This window comes from Melospiza melodia, chromosome 6, assembly GCF_035770615.1.
Source record: "Melospiza melodia melodia isolate bMelMel2 chromosome 6, bMelMel2.pri, whole genome shotgun sequence".
NCBI lineage: Eukaryota > Metazoa > Chordata > Aves > Passeriformes > Passerellidae > Melospiza > Melospiza melodia.
This window is the reverse complement of record NC_086199.1, coordinates 25,239,021-25,261,359: the sequence shown is the minus strand read 5'-3', so window position 1 is coordinate 25,261,359 and position 22,339 is coordinate 25,239,021. Positions and strand designations below refer to the sequence as shown.

At 36.8% G+C, this 22,339-nt stretch overlaps 1 protein-coding gene across 11 annotated transcripts in view; it reads right to left on the bottom strand.

The window, feature by feature from the left end:
- Window positions 1–22,339, bottom strand: part of RALGAPA1 (Ral GTPase activating protein catalytic subunit alpha 1) — a 129,169-nt gene that overhangs the window by 97,361 nt on the left and 9,469 nt on the right. For all 11 annotated transcript variants that reach the window (XM_063160362.1, XM_063160358.1, XM_063160360.1 and 8 more), the window contains exons 2-14: window positions 20,694–20,804; window positions 20,138–20,187; window positions 19,043–19,100; window positions 18,353–18,396; window positions 17,296–17,473; window positions 15,652–15,767; window positions 13,585–13,723; window positions 7,345–7,553; window positions 6,750–6,989; window positions 4,388–4,576; window positions 3,766–3,906; window positions 1,428–1,576; window positions 77–206 (exon numbers count right to left, since the gene is read on the bottom strand). In XM_063160362.1, coding sequence (XP_063016432.1) covers window positions 77–206; window positions 1,428–1,576; window positions 3,766–3,906; window positions 4,388–4,576; window positions 6,750–6,989; window positions 7,345–7,553; window positions 13,585–13,723; window positions 15,652–15,767; window positions 17,296–17,473; window positions 18,353–18,396; window positions 19,043–19,100; window positions 20,138–20,187; window positions 20,694–20,804 — 1,754 coding nt within the window. The remainder of the gene's footprint in view (window positions 1–76; window positions 207–1,427; window positions 1,577–3,765; window positions 3,907–4,387; window positions 4,577–6,749; window positions 6,990–7,344; window positions 7,554–13,584; window positions 13,724–15,651; window positions 15,768–17,295; window positions 17,474–18,352; window positions 18,397–19,042; window positions 19,101–20,137; window positions 20,188–20,693; window positions 20,805–22,339) is intronic.

Genomic DNA, 22,339 nt, shown 5'->3' with positions numbered 1-22,339 from the left:
CCAACAGTGGTTGCCGTATCCAATCTATTAATGAAAATTAGGCTGAATTAATTCAAGTGAATTTATGTTTACTTGCCTGGAAAAGAGGTCCTGCAAGTCTTCCAGCTAAAGTGGAGTTTTTTCTTCCTTGATACTGCAAGAAAGTTTGGGGTGGTATTTTCAGCACAGATTCAGTTACCCTGAGCAGCACAAGTAGCATCTGCTCCCTGCAAAACAGTATTAAACTTAAGAGTTACCATTTTGTCATACCTTTGTATATACCAAGGTATTTTTAAAAGTAATAATCAAGCCTTATTTGCTCAAACACATTCCAAAAATGTCATAACGATTACAAAGAGCCTAACTTGGTTATTGCAAAAGAAATTATTCCAATCTTTTTTTTACACTTAAAAGTGAGGAATCCCTGCTGTCCCGTAATATTTTCTTCCAAGTAATTCAACTGCTATCACCTTCAATAGCCTGAAACTGGAGGGAAAGTTTTAACTGTCTTTTCAATCTGAGCTTTTTCTTTTTCCATTAATTACAGGTTTTGTAATTTTATATTATCATTAACATACTTCACCAATTATTTTGTGTGGCACAATCTTTGCCATTGTGATCTACAGTCACATCTTTACACTGATGCAAAACTGGGAAAGAAAATACCAATCTAGTAGAATCTGTTTACTATTATCACTCCCAATTTTCCCAGTGGCCAGCTAAATTGGCCCCTCAGAAGAGGAGACAAGCTTTACATGACACATAGTGCCAGCTTTACTTACCCAGAGTTCAGGACAGATTGAAGATAAAGTCAAGATAAAACTGAATAAATCAGACACTTGAAATCCCCTTGCTACTTCTTCCTTGCAATGGAGAATGCTAGCACCTGATGACAGACTACTATTTAAAGGAGTGGGAAATAACAGAAATTCCTTTAAAGCAGGGTCTCTTATACCTGCTAGGCACTGTAGGAACTGGAAAGGCGTGACACAGTTACACAGTACACAGACTCCTGTATACAATTACAGGTCAAGAACAACACACATCTGATTGTAATAATTATCCATGCTTGTCTGGGGCTTTTGTGTATATTTTTAATTAAGGCTGTGAAGCTTCATATGTTTCAATATTTTAATGTTTTGATACATGGGCAAAATGCCCTGCAAAAAATCATCAGTAGCTCCTTAATAACAGTCTGTATATCCCAGATTAGTCTTTTTGCACTGAGGTCTAAGCTGCCACAAATTAACTAGGAGCTTACTAGAAGCTTTAAGAAAGCAGATAACTTACCCTGCGCTAAGTTGTCCGTGGTGTTCAAGTTTGTGTATTTACTGATTTAGAGGAACTGGCTCATATAACCAATACCACTCTACTGTGTTTACTACCAAGTAAATTTTCACATTTGTGTTGTGAACTAATAATCTAAGATAAAAGCATTAGCATTTTACCATGTCTTCTTGTCCATAGTCACTTGGACAACCATGTGGCGGTAGATATTGAGAACGCGTTTGCACATATCAGTGTGTTCATCCAGCAGAACTTTAAATTCATTGGCAGGTTCAAGAAAAAATATATTTGAAGAATTTATTATAAAAACCTGTAAACAGAAAAGAGAAGATGTTGTGACCCTAAAACACTTTGATGTTTCCAGCAATTCAGTTGGTAGAACCAGGAAAAAAAAATCTGTAATAGAAAATCTTTATAAGAAAAGGTTGCATATGCACACAGAAGTGCATGTTTGAATATGTCAGTTTGAAGTAATGATTAAGCAACAACGAGACCGATCTTTTCCCCATTTTTTCTACAAAATTTATTTGTTTATTTTTGTTCTCATAGATGATTCAACAAACTACTCATATGATTAGTTTAATATGATGGAAAAAAATGTCCCAGTAAGAAGTCCACTGCACAAAAGTTCCACCTCTAAGCCAGGAACTGACTAGTACAATATATGGTAAACTGCTTGAAATAGTCCTGGAACACTGTGTGTGCTTCAGTGTGACACAGCCTGCATTATGTTCTGGGAAACTAAAGCATTCATCCCACTGGGATCAGTAAGGCTTACCCAAAGTAGGAAACTGGACACTTTCCTGAAAGTGATTGACTTCAGTGGGCAGTAAATTAGGGCCTTCAGAATGAAAATTATGAAAAAAAGTAGGCAGGGACACTGTAGGAGCTACAGAAGCAGTTACTGAAGTGTTACTATTTTTTCATGTAAGTTTAGAAAGCACTTGAATCTCAGACTTCGATTTTTAATTTTTTTTTAACATGTAGAGGAAGTCATTGGTCCTTAAGTCATAACTTCCTTCTACTGAAAGCTTTGGATTTTTAATAATTAAAAACTATTAGTATGCACTTTTATATTCACTAGCCTCAACTAATTAACCTAACCTACTCTAAATGCCTAGAAATAAGTCTATGCAAGCATTAAATGGGAAAAAAGACTCAAGACAGAAGTCTTGGATCATTGATTCACATGGAAAATCAAACGTGGTTCCAAGGCAGGAAATCTCTCAAAATGAGACATGGTACTGGGTTGGAATGATGTCTTGACTCTGTTTCAGGCTACAAAAAAAAAGATGTTTGGCAGTCAAATGAACCTTTGTCTAAAAAACTTCAACATGGATAATCTTCAAGACACTGTCAGATGTGTAAGCCTTAGTAGTATACTGCAAACAGATATAGATACTTCGTATTTCTTTTCTCAGTAACACTTCATCTTCTAAAATGTTGTTGAAAACAAAGATTATGAAGCTTAAATTATTTTAATGTATTTGAATTTAAGAGTGATTTCAGTTGCAGAGTTTATTTATATGTATAACAGTGTACAGTACAAAAGAAAACTATTCCTAAAACTATTCAAGCTGCAGTAAAAATGAGTTTTACTTAGCATGGTCACACACAGTAGAAGTGAATAGAGTAAAGTGGCAAATGCACATTATTTTGTTCAGAATCAATTTTCTGCTGGATATAAGAACATTATGGAGGGTAGAGTAATATACCCACCATACCAGTAATATGCACACACATACACATAAAATGCACACACTTTATAACCATAAGAAGCATTTCAAAGACCCTCAAATTATACCCTCCCAATTTTCCACAACTTCACCTTCAGTGAAGCATTTTGCTAAACATTTGAAATTAACATGATTCCTACCCTGTCAAACTCCCTAGAAGCTGTTAGAAAACTTTTGTTAGGGTACAACTGCAACTCTTGATTTCCTTAATGATATCACCAGAGAGTTATGGCGCCTCAGCAAACTTTTCAAATGTGCTGTAAATTCAGAAAAAGATGAAAAAATATCCCAGTACACCTTATTAATAGGATTAGAAAAACTACAGAACTGGATGTTTAGGCTTTTGTGACCAATAGTGTAAAAGTAAAAAGCCTCTAAATATTCTCATAACAGCTTAATTATATTTATTTGAAGATGTTGCAGTAGCACGAGGATTTTTTTTTCTCTAATATAATGCAGAGGACAATGCATGATCCAATGCAAAATTAATTTTTCTTTTTATTGTGTTACCCAGCACTGGTCTATACATTGTCCTACTTCAGGTCAATAAAGATATAGTGAACCAGTGACATTTGTCTAACCTTTATCATCATACTTGTTGCATATAAAATATTTTTAAAATTTAGAGATGCTTTAGAGATGCATAGGATCCCCTGGCAGAAGTATTGCACTACATTCCACTCTTTATGTGCTGATAACAAGAATTTTAGGTAATTTCAGATAGATAATTTAGATAAAATTAAATACCAAGTCTGTTTCATACCTGCAATACTGACTGCACTCCAGCTCGTACGTTTTGTTCTTCAGAATCAATTTCAGACGTTTTATGCAAAGCGTCTTCATAACAGCCATTTCTTGCCCAGTTTGAATTTCTAACTCCATGACTGGAGTTCATCCCTTTTTCCTGAAAAATATTTTTTCTTAAAATTCCGCAGAGTTTTAGACAAGTATTTTAGCTTTATATTAAAGGAAAAATTTATATAATAGGTACTAAATAATAAACAACAGCAGACAAATGCACCTGAGACACAACAAGATTTCATGAGTCTTGGAGCAATTATCTTAAACTAACTGAATGAAGTAACTACTATTTTTGTCATCCTTTTATTTGCATATAATTTTTACACGGTTGATAGTTGGCATACTGTATAATCCACATCTTGAAAACAGTTCACAAAATAATATGAAATTTTAAATTGAACTAAGCACATTAAAAAGCTACAGATAATGAATAAAATTGGTAGCTCATCCAATACATTGTTTTACCATTGATTTTCCCCAATAAATGCTCTGACAACAAAGAAAACCACAAATAAACTACCAAGGAAGCCATGTCTCTGTCTACTGGCAGATTAATGCACAAATATTAACCAATAACATTTTACCTCTTCTCTTTCTTTTCCTTTCTCTGAAGAATTATGGTCAACATTTTCATCACAATCTACAGCTGTGCACTGCATTATTTCTTCAGGTTCTTTCATAAATAAAGGTTTGTCTTCTTGTTGAATCCATTCTTGATACACCTTCACTACCTTCCTCATGGCAGCTGCTTCACATATTGGCAACAGAAATGCCTGCAAGTAGAAAAAGAAAGAAAAAAAACCACTGTTACAATATGTGAAATAAGTTGGGCTCTATAATGTGCAAGTTCTAAGAGATAAAGGTGGAAAAAGCCACTGTTGGATCCCCGTATTCAAACTACTGCCAAACCTAAATGTTTGCTCACTTCCTTAATATGTAAACTGAAAACATGAAAAAACCCCAGATTTAAACAAGAAAGCTTATCAAGAAATACTTTGAAAGAGATAAAAATCCATATGGGTATATCTAGTTAGCACCTAGCCTACTGAACCAAACACGCATCAAAATACGTAAAACACATGAGCAGAAGTTTCTTTTACAACATCCTTCCATTCAGAGGATTTGGAAAAGTGGAGTCAAACCAGCTCTAAATGACTGAGAAAAAATCAAGTGACACACAACACTGGTAGTCATCTATCTTATTTTTAGCTAATTAAGATTTTACAAAACAGTATCCTTAAAGTGAATTACTCCCTGAAAAGAATTCATTATTATGGTTTCTAAAAATCATGCATTTGAGTTGGTGTGATGGCTGATCAGTGCCCTCTTCAGAAGGTTTTCTGTACTGGCTGTGCTGATAACAACTAGTCATAGACCAGAAACTTTTAACATTAGTCAGATTTTAACTAACTACAAATACACTTACCAAAGACCAGGATGCCCTCATTATAAATTCAGAAGAACAGATAAACTACACTAACACCCAGTTTTACAGGGTCTGAGCTGTGACTGATGAAAACCAGTTGCCCATGTCTTTAAGGAGGGCCCACTTAACACAGGTAGTATGTTCACTCTGGAAACAGAGATTTCACTCCATTATCACACTAAAAAGAACTCAGCTGTGTGTTACAGGATTAAACTGACAAGTTCAGTCATATACTTCCTCATCAAGTCTAACATTCTCCTGCAAGTCCATACACTTTTTTTGCACCCTCAAGTCCAAAATGCATAAAACTTGTCCTCTACAGACAATCTTTCCACCACTCAGTACCACTGAAACCTCCTCTTGACAGGAATAACTTAGTCCTCATATTTTAGAAACATTACAAACATCTCATGCATTAGAAAGTAATTTACACTGAAAACTCCTGGCTAAATAATGATGTAAATAAGATTTCACAATTGAACATGAAATCCAAATAATCTACATGAACTCACACACTGACTTTTGAAAAGAATGAAGAAAATTGTCTTTGCTTCTTTTCACTGTGGGGACAATGAAAAGTAGACCATTGATAATTAATATTCTAAATTCAATGTCTCAGACTCTGTAAACCCTTGAGTGCCAGTTGAATTTGGAAAACTCTGCTATGTCCTTCAGTAATGTGTCCAAGCTCTTGACTACAAGGGATGTGGACAAGCTTCTGACATTTACTTGCCTCATTCAAAAATATTTACTTCATCCAGATAAACAAGTTTTAAAATGTTCAGCTTTCTGCTGTTTAAAGCAATTAGTGTTGTGCATTTAACTTGAAACTTAGTATATCTTTCTTTACTATTATTCAGAAATCTGTTTGTCTTTTGATCTATAGCATGGGCCATAAAGTTTATCTTATTCTATTCTCCCAGACAGAGCTCTTAAATTACTATTAATAAAGACTCCATATTCTGGCATATGTTCTCAGTTTAAATTTGTTTTAATAGCTTCCAGCAGAGAAATACTATTCTGAGTATGCTCAGCTAACATTTCTGGTTGCAGTGAAGTCAGAAACAGAAGCTGCTACCTTTTATAGCCATCTGTCCTACTCTTCTGATGAACACTATCAAGGAAAAGACATTCAGATGCTCCTAAAACAGCTCTGTAACAGCTGCAGACTCCCACAGGAGGCTTATGTTAATGTGGTTGGCTGTGAGTTTTAATACCTACAGTGTTGATATACGAAAAGATTAAACATTCTTGTCTATGGGGAACTGTGAAGTCCAAGTTAAATGTTGCTAAACTGGTTGTTAAAGATATAAAATTAGAAAAATTAGGAACTAGGGGTATTCTACAGAGAAAGTATTTCAGAATGTTAGCTTCTTGATTTTTGAAGGCAGGATGACGAAAAACACCTGTAACTTAGTATAATGTTCTGCTTAACAAGTGATCTTCAAAGAAAACCATGACATAATAAAAATATACAATATAATAATCAAGATTCTTGCTTTCCAAAGAGAGTTTTTTACCTGTCGAAAAATCTCAGTTAGAAAATTAACATTGTTCCTTTTAGAAGAGAAGACTTTCCGGACAATTTCAATATCAGTTAAATGCTCTTCATCAATACTGCAGAGGCTGGAAGAACTCGGCTCTCTCTCTGTTAGAGTACTTGTATTAGAATGAGATTGTTCTGGTTCTGCATTTCTATCCTGCTTATCAGTACTGTCATTTTTGCTGTCCTCCCTTGAAGCCATGCTAGCAGCTGCTCTCTGAAAAAAAAAATTTTAAATAGTCCATAGTTCATTTTTACTACAGCAATAAGTCAATACAATTTAAGTATAATTTAAACAGCACAAATAATTAAAGAAAATACAAACAAAAAAAAGGATTTACTGCATTTTAATGCTTCTAATGTCCAGCTGATTAAAAACAAATCACAAAATTTGAAAAAAGAAAGCAGCATTGCAGGTACTTTCAAATGGAATTAATAAACATACAATTTGTTTAGAAACTACTTTTTTAAAACTTTTCATTAGTCGTAATTATTGGAGGAGAGCATACTGCTGACATAACAATTAAACCAAAAACATGAAAACAAATATATTTTTGTGTATTTGGTTTTACCTGAATATTCTTTGGCACATTTTCACCTTCCATCCCAGGAATATGAGGTCCTGTATGAGGTTTTGGCTCAAGCCAGAAAGACACCAACCATCGAATGACAATAACACGAGCCTTAATGAAAGGTTCCTTTGTGCAATAGATTGCCTCATTGGTTTCAGCATCTTTCTTAACTATTACGTAGTGTGGCTTTGGTCTCATTTGTGGTATATCTGTATGAAAATACAACATCTTTAAAATATAGGCAGAGAGCAAGATCTGCATAAGAAAGAAATCCTAGAACCATAACCAATACACATGAACTTTCAGAGGTGCAGTTTCGTTGCATTCACTGTTGCACCACTCATTCCAAGATGCACTGGAATGTATGCAACAGAGAAAATGTCAAGAACACGTAAGACATCAAAATGTAAGACATTAAAACACTTGAATTTTCTGAAGGGAGACAACACTGCTGGTCCAAAAGCCAGAAACTTATTTCTGCTATGTGGAACCTTTAATTTTTTATCTGAAAGTGATTTCTATAGCCTTACATTTCTGCTTACATTTTTTTCTATGTAAGTAAACACATTTCATTATCTTCAAGTTCTTTCAAACTACATTATACTCAATATTTAAAGATAAACTTCAGCAAACTCACTACTTCAAATTTTCACTGAAAAGTATGAAGTTCCAAGTAGCAAAATAACTGTCAACTAGACTATGACCTATACAAGAAAACTACTTTCATATAAAACTAATATATTGACAAATCTCATCATGACTACAGTGGGAGATATATAATTCCAAAATGCAAATGCAATAAACACAGCATCTTCTGGCCCTGTAAAAGGATAAAGATGAATACAACAGAGAAATCCTGCTGCAACGCTATATGAGCTTTACAGCTTCACCTAGGGCCCCATTTGCACAGGCTAATTTTGCTGGACTTCGCTGCCAGACCACAGGCACGCACGTTTTCCTATGACTTAGTTGCAAGATGACTCTGAGGCAATAACTTCTATACTGGCTTGTAGGAATGTAATGAAGGATGCTTAGGGGGACATCAGCTGGCAGGAACTGTGATTGTTTGGGGACTAGAGCAGACAACTCCATTTTCACCATCCCATGATGGTTCAGAACTGTTCAGCCTTTCTGGTTCTCTACTGTGCTAGAGTCATCAGTACTCCTGAATCTGCTTCAGAAAAAACCATGACAGCACTTAACTCAATGTGGATGGAATGGACATATTGGTAAAAACACTACAAACATGGGAGGACACATGGATAGCATTTTTTAATTGTGCATTTCTCTGTGACTTAACACTGCAAAATGGCATTTCTGGGTTTTACAGCCCAAGACATGGTGCAGAATAGTTCTGCATTACCATCATCAACCTGAAGCAGCAATGACACTTTCATGTGCAAATGACATTTCTCTGAAAGTGGTATGCCAACCCACCGTAGTCCCAGTCCTACAGGGGTAGATATGAGATATACTCCAATATAAAAAGACAAACATTTGTGTGAGGACCGATTATAATACGTGCTGTCAGGACACCCTGATGCTAGTGTTTCAGTACCATGATCTATTTCTAGTGACAGTAAAAAAAACCCCAAGAAACTCAAACCAAAACAAACAAAAATCCAAACAAAAAAAAACAACTAGCAAAAAGATGGAAGCATGGAAAAATGATGGTCCTATCCATATACAGATTGAACAGAGATGGTTGTGTCAGCACTGCCTTAACTCTTCTGTAGCCTGCAGTACATAAACAAGGGGAGCAGTTTCCCATGGTTTTAGAGGCAAACCAGAAAGCACTTAAAGGATACTAATGATGAGAGTCAAAGAAGATTTTAAAAGTCACACTGAACAAAAGTATTGCCTGACTGTATCTTCCGAAAGCAAAGTTAAGAGTTTTTTTAAAGGATCCTGTGTAACTTTGCCAGTTTATGATGTTAGAATCCAAGAGGGACAAATCCAGACAGCAGTGAAGAAATAATCAACTGTTGTCTAAGCAATTATATTATGACTGCCTTTTTAAGGCATCTAAAGTGCAACCAGCATATCTGCCAGACTGCTGTAAAGATTTCCCTGTTACTATTACAAATACACAAGATCCAGCAGCTGCACTGAGGATATCCACACTGGTCTATCTCAGTGGCATTTCAAAAGCCACATACATAAGCAGTAATAGACCCATCATGATGCTGCTAAACTGAGGAATGTTTCCTGTAAGAACTTCAAAACTATATCCACACTTTTCAGTGAAAGCATTATTTTTAAAGGAAAAAACCCATGATTCCTGTGTACCATGTACCTAAGTACATAACAAACACACAGAATACTCTTTGACAAGTTTACAAATGGTTTATTTACTGCAAATAATAAAACTCCAGTACATTGTTTTCATTCTGTGGAAAGCAGCAGGTAAGTAAGAAAATTAAAAATTAAGGTGTCTTAAACAAGCATGTGTAACAGTACAATCTGTGAAAAATGAAGTAAATGCCTGGTAGCACAGCATTTAAAGAAAGTTCTCTCTGGTATCTACTAGCATTCAGCAGAGCACAAAGGCTGCAGTACTGGCAGTATTTTCAGAAGGACTAAACATGCAGTAGACATGTTTTTGCAGCACTCTGTCTCCTCCTTGTTTGATGATAGCCTCTCAGAACATCCTCTTTCTTTAACATGTTTCAACAGCATTATGTGCTGCAGCTGCTTTTCAAATATATCCTCCTTCCAGCTGCTTCTCAAATGTATCCTCCTTCCAGCTCTTGGTGTATTTTCAAATTCTGTCCATCTTGGAAGAAGGTATCAAGGCTTCAGATGAGAACACAGACATAAAACCAAAGCAAAAGAGAGCTTGTTAGATGGACTCAAACAGCACAAGAGTAAATATCCCCTTCCCCCAACATTCCATGTTTTCTTCCTATTGTGTTTTGGGCTTTCCCCACCCCCTACCCTTCCCCCTCTGGGAACCTGATGTGAGCTGATGACAAAAAGAAAAAGAAGCTGAAGGTGGTGGAAGACATACACAGGGTAGAAAGTGAACAGGCTAGCAAAAACACACTGCACACCTGTAAGCTTTGACCATGCCTAATTTTTAAGACAATAAAGGGTTCATAAGGAATGAAGAGCTAAAGATTGCTGTAGGACAGACCACATTAGTGTCTCCCTGTAAATGAAGGAGCCTATCTAAATGGCTTGGAAATGGCACAGAAAGGCACATAACTATGACAAAAGAAGCAATGCCCCTGGAATATTACACTCATATCTGTAGCTCTTACTGAACAACTTCTAATTCAATCTCAACAGATATTTAACAAAGACTTTACAAACAAAATAAACACTAAGGCAAAAAAAAACAAACAAAAAAACAAAAACAAAACCCAAACCAAACATAAAGAAGCAGAAAAAAAAAACAACCTCTAAACAAAACCAAACCAAACTTAATAAAAACCCAACCCTCCTCAAAAAACAATCTCATAGGCTTTTCTAATGCTGTATTCCTCTTCTAAGTCTCTAATACTTAAGAATTTGCTGGAGCCACAATAATTAGCCTTCTTGTAACTGGAATGCTTGGTGCTTGTTGCTGTAGGCAACATACTTATCAGGAAAGAAATTTCAGTCCAGCATACTGTCTCCAGTAAAGCCCTGTATCAATGCTGGCATACTGAAACTACTGTTCTGATTTGTACCTCATGACTTCTCCTAAATTAAACATTACACCAGTAGCATGAGAACTGTTCTCAGTAGCAGGCTCAGTGCCCAAGTGTGCCCTGCCTTCTGCCTCAACGCTGTAAATTAAGAACAAGCACAGGATTATTTTCAAATAGGTTGGGAAGATGCATGCCAGAGAAGAACACCTTTGAGGAGAAAAAATTATTCAACTTACCAATGCTTATGTTGTTTTCATCACTGTATTGTTCCAAAACTCCTCATTATAGTTGCTTAGTCTAAGGCACTCACAGTAATTCTTGGGATCTGCGCACACTTCTTCTTGTTTCTCATTGTCCTCTTCTTTACTAAGACCTTGGAAGTTTCTTGTTTATCATTCACAGAAAAACAGAGGACTACAGTAACACTTCTATGGAAGACTCAATCAAGATCTTCACAGAAAGAAAAATAGCATTTCCATATTTCTTGTTCTGGAGCATCAAGCAACAGTAGGTTTGCTTTCTCAGCACAGCTTACTGTCCCTCTTGTAGCTATTTTATCACTCAACTTCCTCAGCACAAAAACTCTTATTCTACTGTTACTTATGGCTGTGTTTATACTGGTTCTTCTCCTGTAGGTGAGAAAGCCCAGTGTTTGTCTTTCCCAAGAGAACGTGGCTTTGACACAATCATGTCTCAAATCTAAATAAATGTACATGGACCAGAAGAAGCTAAGACCTTTTCAACAAACTTCCCTGACAGCCTAATTTTAGAATATGGAATTGTGCCTGGAGATCACTACTCTGGAGAGTCCTTCTGAGATGCTGCATCAGCAGATAAGATGAATGGTGATGTGACTGTGTGACTCAAGTGAAGAAATGGTAACTTAAAGCCTGTGTACAAGGTATTGCTTTGCAAAGAGGAGTTTGAACTCTGTTGGCCTACAACCAACATGTGCATGGATGCATGCAAACCTGAGAGAACAAAATCAAGATTTGCAAACAACACTCTGGTTTAAAATGGGCTAAAACTCTGAGTAAACTCGGGTTTGCTTAGAAAACACTGAACGTTCCACTCTCTATATGGAAAGATACATTCTAGCACCATCAGCTTTGAAGACTGTGCTAAACCCAAGCTTCCTTTTTCCTACTGCAAGCTCTTGATAAAATGCAGTCTGCACAAAAACCTAACTTTGTCCTGTCAAAAATGTGAACAAGCACTGTATAATCCAAACACTGATTCAGTACAGATAAAAACAAGACACCCAAAGAATAGCACACTAACACCTTTTATTTTGGCAAGAGTAGTTTCTCTTCAGAGCCCAACTGAGATCAGCAATGGTTACATTAGAGAAAGGTTTTACAAGAACATTTAATGTACTTCATTCAGATTAACAGAGCAAGATTGATTCTAATGAAAGGGTCAGAGGCTTCCACAAAGAACTGAAAATCATCAACAGGAATCTTAACATGTTCTTTCACGACAAATACATTTGGAGAATGCCCTTCATGGGCAACGTGACTCAAGCCAAAAACTGCTTTGCTTTACTGCCTTGTTAAGAGTTAGAAAGCACAACACCTGTCTCAAACATTGCTGAGGCCACAGAAGGGAGGAATTTGTGACAGGGAGGTGCTAATTCCAGGCCTGACAGAAGCTAGATCCAGTTAGCACATCCTGGTTTTCACACTCCCTCTGTGACAGACAGTGACAAGAAGCACCTGCTTATATGCATATCATCAGTCAAAGAAGTATCATCCCAACTTAGGGGAAGGTGGCATCTGTGGTCACCAACGGCCACCAAAACTCCCCCAAATACACCTCTGTAGACACCTGGAACCTGGACTGTATAAAGGCAGAACTGCTGTCCAGGTGTTGGAACCTAGGGGGAGCTTAACAAAGCTTAGGAAGAACCAAGTATTAATGATAGTGGATACAAAGAATGCAGAATTTAGGAGCCACAAGAACATTTGGCAGAAGATATGGAAGAATTTATTAAAACAATCTCAGCAATTCTGATTAAATCAGTTCCAGCTGGGTAAAAGGTAATTCCACAGGGGTACCACCAACCTAAGAAACCCACCATCCCAAAAGAAGAGAAAGACTGAACAAGCAGACTAATTAGCATAAGATGCATTTAACCAACAGAAGATGAAATAGTAATTAATAAGAGAACTGTATCACTCGCTGCCAATTAGCAATAACTCCTTTGTTTCTAAAATGTATAAATACTGAAAAGATTTGATTGTAAGCAGCAGACCTTGTGGAGGCAGCATCCCTTTCAGCACAGAACTTACTAACAGAGGAACAAACCAGGACCCGCTCCCCAATCCCAAGCCCGGGGCAAGGAAGGCCCAACAAGACACAGCTGGATCCATGGGTGGTGACCAGCTTCTGCTTCCACACTTTCTCCCTCCTTGTCCCTCTCTCCCTCTCCCTCTCCCTCTGTCTTTTCTTTCCCCATGCAGTCAATTTTACAAAATAAAGTCAAATGTTGAACCAGCATTTGGTCTTGTCCCCTTAATTTGGGCAGAGGCATCTCTCACTAAGTAGATCATAACATCGCTATTAGATAAAATGTAATGATTTTATCAGCTGTGTTAACACTTACCAAGTATAGGGTTATACAAGCTGGTCTCCTTACAGATGTTTGGGAAAATAGAAGGTAAGTAGTATTTCTTAAAATTTGAGAATAAAAATGAAAATCCCTTTTCCTGGTTTTCCTTGTTCTTCCATTCTAAACTCTTAACCTTAAAACAAGAATTTGGACAAAGTAAGTATCTACAAGTAGAAGAAACAGGCAACTGATGAAATGTCCTCTTTTTAAGTTATTTCTTTGAAACAAAATCATATATATTTTAATAAACTGTTTTAGAAAGATGAAACAATAACTAGCAGGGAAATGTCAATGAAACAAACACCATTCTCCTCCAAAATATTGTTTCAAAATAAACTTGAACACATAAAATACTGAAACCAACAGAAATAAACCTGCTTTTGCAGTCATCTTGCCAAAGCAGGGAGTATGCCCAAATTGACTGTTTTTAATGAAACTGTTTCTGTATTTCAAAATGTTTAATAAAAAAGAGTAACTACCTATGGCATTCAAAATATTTCTCTGACAAATTCTTTTCAGACATTTTGACAAGTGTCCATATAGTCATTATAATAGGTACTTGGATTCATTTGTGTAATTGGCAACATTAAACAAACAAATTTTTCAACCACAAGCAGCAGAAGATACAACTTTGAAGCTGAGTTACACAAATATACTTAGATCGTGAGTGCTAAGCATTCCTCTTTATGAAATGTTTTCCTACATGGTAAGTAGTACCAAGCACGGTACGTGCTCCTGCAGAAATACAATATGCAGTTTCCATCTTTGTTCCTGAGACTCCATCTTCCTGCAAAGCTAGGTAATCTACCAAGTCTATCATAAATAATATAAAGGAAGACTTCAGTTTCTTTTTTTTAACTCAAAGGCCACAGTTCTCTTATTATCTGTTTTCAGGGCAACAGATGTCTAGAGTGGAATATATATGCACATATTTCACCCCCAATATAACTCAACATATTAGCTGATATACATGTAACTTAGTGACACAAAGTCCTTTATCACAACTTAGTATCAAAAAACCTTGCAATTATCAGTGGCCTCTAAAGGGACTTCAGAGAACTACTTCAGCACTCACATAGTAAACAAGCTCTGTGACACCTGTCCCAATGACTTACTGGAATTTAGATATAATACTACCAATTTATCAAAGAAAAGGCAGCTGTCTTCAAAATTATAAGGGCTATTTTTCTTCAAAGTAAATAGCCAGCATTAAGCTTAACCTACAGATCACAAGTATGAAGATCTCTATTCAAAGTGGGAGATGCTGGAAGCAATAAAACGAGGCTGGAAATTATTCCAGCATGGCAAGTGCTCAGAGAAAGATGGATAAAGGGAAGCCATGAAATATAGCTTTAACACATGTTATGGTTTAACATATATTTGTACACTGTCCATCTTCTCTAGTAAAACCTGCCTAAGTGCGAAGAAATACTTATTGGTACCCAGCTGGATTCTGAGGGACAAGTCTGACCCAGAAGGCAGGACCCAGCAGCACCTACCATGTCATGCAGCACATGACAGCTCAGTAGGTTCAGAAGCAGCATGTGCTAATTGGCCAGCAAATAAATTACATAACGTGTAACAGCTGAGCCACAGTTTCTCACAGAAGCTGTTACTATGCCCCATGCTGGCTGAGATCATGGAATTGTCAAAGAGAACATGGCGTGTCCAAGTTGCACGCCATGGACTAAATACTCATTCAACTCTTCATTTTCTGCACACAGTTGATCCACTGGTTGAAGACAATCAGATAGGGAAGGGAAGATGAATGAGAAGGGAGCTGAAATCAGTACTGCTAGAAGTGACTGACAAGTCTTGTTTTGCCTCCATGCCACAATCTGATGGAAGATCCTGCCATAAAAGATCTAGGAATCTTCACACAGAAGACAAGGGAGTATTTTTCTAGAAGAATTTGCTTTTTATAAAAAAGGGAGTGGCAAGGAAGGATTCTTCAAAACATCTTTATATGCATTTTCAGTGCTACAAGTAAAAAACTTACTGTAAAGGACAAAGAGGTGTTAACTGTTTCACACTTGTTTGCTTGAAAACTACAGAACGTACCTGAATTACCATGTATTTCAAAAGTGCTTCTAAAAAATAGCTTGTTAAATCTTCTTGTCCTTTATCTCCTGATTGTGGAGGAACAAGTGGAGTGATTTCTTCTATAGTCACTTGAGCTATTTAAAGAAAAATAGAAGTACATCTAACATTTAGACCATTTCTTCTCATGCATAAACATCTACAAAGTTATGAAAGTAGAAATGCACTGCAGCAGCAGAGTCAATTACAGGTACAACAATCCACCCATAGATTAATAAAAATCAGGAAATTTTAACTTCTAAATCACTATGGAACTAATGTCTTACACATATAAAAAGCACAACAGACAATAAGTAGGTCATCTCTATGCACTTTTGGAACCTACCTGCCAACCCAATTTTTTTTTAATTTTGTTTGGAATTTATGCAAGCAACAGTGTAACACTTATGCTACACAAAGGCCAAATCTTTATATCTTTCACCATTTTCCCAGTTACATTTCCTTTAAGTTTTACTATCTGTATCCTTCTTTGCCTCGACAGTGAAGCTATTTCAGAGTCCATTTTTCTCCTGTGCCTGTAGTTAGATGTTCACATTTCAATCTTGGCATCCTGAATTTCTTTGCACACTGAATTTCACAATTCCAAAAACGGCTTAAGTAGGTAGCAAAATTTTTGCAGAGCTATCCTGCCACGAAATTAATCTGCTGTGTTCCAGCAAATTTAATTACTAGTCATGGAGACACTGCTTTCCTCTACAAGCAATAAAATACTCAAATACTAAGAGAAGATGGAAAGAAGGCAAAGCACAATATTCAGGGGAAAAAGTGTTCAAGTTTTTAGTCCCATTTATGTGAATGCACAGTTTGCACTTACATTCAAAGACCCCATCCAATTGCAAATCATTAATGAATGAGCTTCAAATCCCACTATCAAGAATAAGTTGAAGTGTACAAAGAAAAAACTGTCCTAAGAATAATCTTAAGAGAAAAATCATCCTCACTCTATTGATTAGGGCCAAGATAATGACCTTACCATTAATAACAAACAAACAAACAAACCAACCCCCAGAAAATATAAAAACCTCATCTCAGAATGCTCAAGCTTTTCCACTCATGCAAACCTTTAAGAACTCAATTTTGCAATTTACAAGGTCTGTTTCTTTTAGAAGATTCCAAGTTGCAAAATACCGCAACTTTCATACACATACACATTTGTCCTTACACATTGGCCTAACAACCTCTCATTCTCTTGAAGGCCACACCAGAAATATCTTTGCAGAGCCTGCTCCCTGGAGGATGAACAAAGCCAGTGCAAGTGCTCGACACAAGCAGAATTCACCTGTGCAAGTTTGCAGTAGATTCAGGATCCTCTTGCTGTTTTTAAGAATTACACACAATTGGTGACTTTATTTTCACCACTATGCATTAAGCTACAATAACCTACTCGGACGGAAAAACCCCAACAACCACAAAAAACAGCTAATTCTGAACAACAACAAAATGGACAGAAATTGTTACAGAAGAAGACCTGACAAACTGCTGAGAAACTCATCTCAGCTCCATTATCTCCCTGGGTATATAAGTATGTCAGCTACTTCAGCTTGCCTTGTCTGTGACAAGATTTGAATTATGTCAAGAATTGAGTAATAATACCAAGTTACTTACTTTCTTGGACATTAAGGGGAGGGTTAATGAGATTATCTAGTGTTCGGGGGCCATATTCAGATTGTGGTGATGAAAATCCAGGAATCAAGCAAGAAAACATCCATAATTGTTCTCTACTACAGTTATTTTGAAGTGCTTGCAGCCACAAAAGAAAGAGACGCACACCCTCTCGACGTATCTTAAAGGAAAAAACATGGAATAAGTTATCTTGTGCCAGAACAAACAAAAGCATTTTCATTTGTCCTGGAGGGAGAAGGAGAAGGGGAGAGATTAAAAAATTTAGGACAGACAGTATGACCCCCAGCAATCAGCAGAGTGAAACTAACACATCTGCTGCTCCAGTGAAAGGCAAGCCTGGCACCTTCACTGCTGTTTGCCTCAAAGAATTTCTCACAGGGGTTTCTCTGAAAGAAGAGAAAGAAAACCAACACATGGAAAACCAATTGCTTGACTACACCACTGCAAGATGCCACAAGAATTTTTCAGAAAACACAAAGACTGACAAAATTTCTAAATATGTTCATTATTATAACAGAGTGAGTGAGCTCTCTGCATCAGAAGGGCCAATTCTACCTTCTTCCATTTCTCCTTCAAGAAAGGTAATAAGAGTCCTAGAGCACTCCCTCCTTGGCTCTCATACAGGAGAAGTTCAGTACCAGAGAAGCCTACAAGTGGCTTACAGAGGAGTGGTGCAGCTGCTTTGTCCCAACCATTTAAATTACTCTACACACCAGCAGGCCTCCCTGGCATAGATAACCTTCCACTTCCAAGGTAGTCTGAGTCCCAGAATCAGTTTCCTTGACCTAACAATGAACAGTTAACACTTATTTCTATGTTAATGCAAAATCTTTTAAACCACTGGCTACACTATATAAACACATTATTACTGTGAGTAGTTTTACTGAGATAAAGCTGATGATTTGGAATAATTCTTTCATGACACACAAGTCATGATCTGGTTCTTATTCCTGGGCTTTTACTGTAAACATTTGCCCTTATGTTCTTATTTGTACTTTCAAGTATTGTAGACAAAATTGCATGCAACTTTTTGCAGTACCTTTAATGAATTTCCAGTGTGAAGAAGCTTCTTTAAAATCAACCCTAAAAAAAAAAAAAAAAGGAGAAAAAAATTTGTTTGCTTTTGTTCTTTCTATATTAAGTAAGATGTCAGAGTTCTCGGTCAGACTTGATAGTCACTTTTGAACAAGTCCTTGGCAATCTCCAATTTAATCTTGGTGACCTTGATACCTTCAAGCAACTGACTCAATGCCAGAAGGAAAAAAAGTCAGATATCACCTTTCATGGCCTACTCATAGAATATTTTTCCCCAAAGACTTTTGAGATGTGTACATTAAATCAAGTCATCAAAATGCATAAAATCAGCATTCCCCATTTACAAATATCTCATGTCAGTTTTTAAATGTATTGCTAAGAGAAAGAAAATAAGGAAAAAAACATTTAAAACTTCAAACTTTTCACCTGTCCTTGTTCTTTCTCAGTCACTCTTCTATTTCTATATTCCCAAATATAAATCTATACATAAGAGTATTCATTACATTGGCAGGGGTTTATGTCTGTTTCTTTTATTGTCTTTTATATTTTCCTTCACCTAGCTTGCAAAATTCTCTAGACCATAACCCCCGTTAAGCTACTTAAACAGTAAGGAAATGAGTGGCATAGTAGCCACGAATTGGTAGCCACTAATAAAAAGTAAAATGAAAGGGAGAGGAGAAGAATATCAACTTACCAATACTATGAAATTGCCACCTCTGATGAATCCTTTCAGGAAGGAGTTGCAAAATTTTCTATAAAAAACAGAACCCAAGGATGTATGTTGCAGATATCACCTTGGAAGACCGAACAGCCCTTTCACGAGGACAAAGATCAGAAGCTGAAGCATCAACTTAGAAAATTCCCACAATGCTTTCTTTGGAAGCATTGTTGTCCTTTCAAGGTGACCCCAGTCCTAATGCTAAGAAGCCCAAAGGCTCTGCCAGCCTGTAAGTCCTGCACTGGAGACTTCAGATGTTACTGCAGGTCCTCTGGCTCCACTACCCCTCTGAAGGACACTGCTGCTTATAGCATAGGGAATGGAATGGGATCAGTGTCTCAGTTGCTCTGCTTCACAACAGATTGCATTAAGTTATTCCACCTTTCTAATGGCTTCAGTTAGGATGTTCAGCTGTCAACTTGCCTCTGTGGCACAAGCAAATGTGCTTTCAGCCTTCTCAACTGAGGGGTCATGAGCTACAGCAAAACAATGAAGACAAGACGTCTACAAATACAATGATCATCTCCAGAAACAAGAAACAGAGCACAGTTAGTAATTCCAAATCTACCATGCAAGACTTGCAACACTTACACCAGAGGTTTTTGCAACTTGTAAATAACCTGACTTTTTCTGGCTGTGGCCCTCCAGCGCAACATGCAACTGCCTCCAAAGCACAGATCACCTAATATTCCTTTATGCAGGAACTAGTGAACAAATGAACTAACTAGCTCTCTTTCACATTCACCCATGTACCTCACAGAAGTTACATGCAATCAAAAGGTCAAAAATATAATGACTAAACAGAGATCACCTTTCTATGAATTTCAATGTGTATAATACATGATGGGGAAATACCACCACCAAAGAGTAATCAACTATCTAGAGACACAGAAACATCTTTTTCCAGTTAAGACATCTTGCAAAACCGCAAGTGAAATCTTTATTTTTAAAACAAAGCACATAAATTCAGCTCTATGCAAAAGTAAGAAGGAATGCAGTTAAATGCAAAGTATTTACAGACAACTGTAGAATAACAGGACTTAAAACAAAAAAATATTCAAAATATCTTACCTCAAAAATAAAAAGAATAGCATCTAATTCTTCTCTCTGAGACTTGTGACCTAGTTGCAAAAATAAATAGTTTAAATAGTTAAATATAAATAGAAGATGCACTTTCATTATCAAAACAAAGATCCTTAAACGTGTAAAAAGAAAACCTGCATTTATACAACCATAGCTTTGCACTGCTTCTGCAAATAAAAATTATACTCCACAAATACAGCTACAATTTGCATAACTTCCTATTATGGCATCCACAACTGGGAGAGGTTAAGTTACACAATATCTTGTTAAAGAATAGTTCTGCAGAATACAAAGTATAACACCTTAAGAATCCTCACTTCGCAAAAGGGCAAACACAGTCATTGGAGAACAAACCCTTTTTGCTCACCTCCACTGAGTGCGTATCTCATTGCTCTGCCTTCATTTGCCAAGGTTCTTAGACATATTCTGCATGGCTAATGTTGTCATTTGTGACCACACAGAGCTTTATTTATAGCACCCTGCTTTACTTCATAACAAAGGCACAAGCCATCAAGACAAAAAGAGTTCTGTCTGAAATGCTTACCTTTTTGTTTAAGGCCCACTTCAATAGTCACAAAGTTTTCAAAGAACACATAATATATATGTGAAAAATGTTGGTCGAAAAACTGTTTGAGATCAATTGATTCTGCATTATCTGAAAAACAGAATAGAACATTGTTTATATTTATTTCAAATATTCAGTCAACCACTACATACCATTATCCAGCAGTAAGAAATGAAGATATTTAAAAGAAAAAATATTGTTTTTTAAATAAATAACTAAATAATTAAATAAACTGTTGAAGTTTTCATTCTTTACTCTGAGGCTAATTCAGAAATTCAGTATGGCGTGCCGTAAGTACCTAGTGAATATTAGAACACGGAAGGAGCATCTTCTTGCACACCCATTGTTGGCATGACAGTAATGCAAACAAAAGCCAGTCATGAACCTTAACTCACTCAGGACTAGCACTGTACAGATGAATCTGGTTTCAACTGTTAATTTAATAGAAATAAAGCTCGTGACACTGCCCAGACTCTACAACAGAAAGACCATCACAATCTCCAACTGTAATTACTAAGCACAACTAAGCTTACTAAAGAAAGTGGAAGGAAGACATTAAGTGAGGAACACATCTGCTCTGGAGATAGATAAACTGGGAGGATGCAAACAGCAGCACTGGATTCCCACTGATGTCTTGTTATTCCCTCCAAGTTCCAATATGCACTTTATTTTCTAGTCTGGCTCAGTCCCTCACACTCTTTTGATTGTGTGGTCTAGGGAAACCAAAAGATGGGATCCCAGGGATACCCTGAGGCAGAAACATCACTCTAAGTATCATGTGTACCCCAGGAAGCTCTTCAGACTCTCTTCCCACAACCCTCTAGATGGTTTTCTGCAAATTCCTGATGAAGAAATACACAGTGATTTATCCAGATTAATTTTAAAGTGATCACTTTAAACAATCAAGCATTAGTACAAACTGTCCAGACACTCCCTGTCCTGTTATTCAACCACATAAGACTTGAGAAACTTGGTGGACAAAACAATACCATGGAAGCACAGAGGAACAGGAAGACAGCATTTTAAATGACAAAATGCTCCTCTTTCAGAATACTAATGTGTAGCAAACAAAAGCAAAACATGAAGGTGAGGCAAACAAAACCTTTATACCCATTCACCAGCTGTATACACTGAAACACCCTCTTTCACTGTAGATGCTTCTAAAAAGCTCTTTCTAATTCTGTATTGGACCACAGAGTTTTAACCCTTTTTAGAACAACATCAATCTTAATCATCTCACATGACTGGATATACAAGTGGTAGAGTATAAAGTCAGGAACAATGAACTGAAAGGACGGCCAAAAGCATGGCATATTTTCAGTTATGTTTTCTTATATAGCTCTAGAGGACTATTAACTCAGTTTTGACACAAATGTTGCTGAAAAAGTTTCCAACACAGATTTAACTTTTGCCGTAGCACAGCATTCTGCCAACATCTTGCATAATGAGTGTAGTAGAGCCAGGGTGCTCTTGGAGCAGACAGTGCTATATCAGCATCCAAGATCAACTCTTAAGGAAGGCAGCTCAGCTGGAATAAACAGTGGTCCAGAGCAGCCAGCATGTGCCTGACCATCCACAGGCTTACCAAACCCCGGGTTTGCAGAAATTGCCACACCACCTACAGA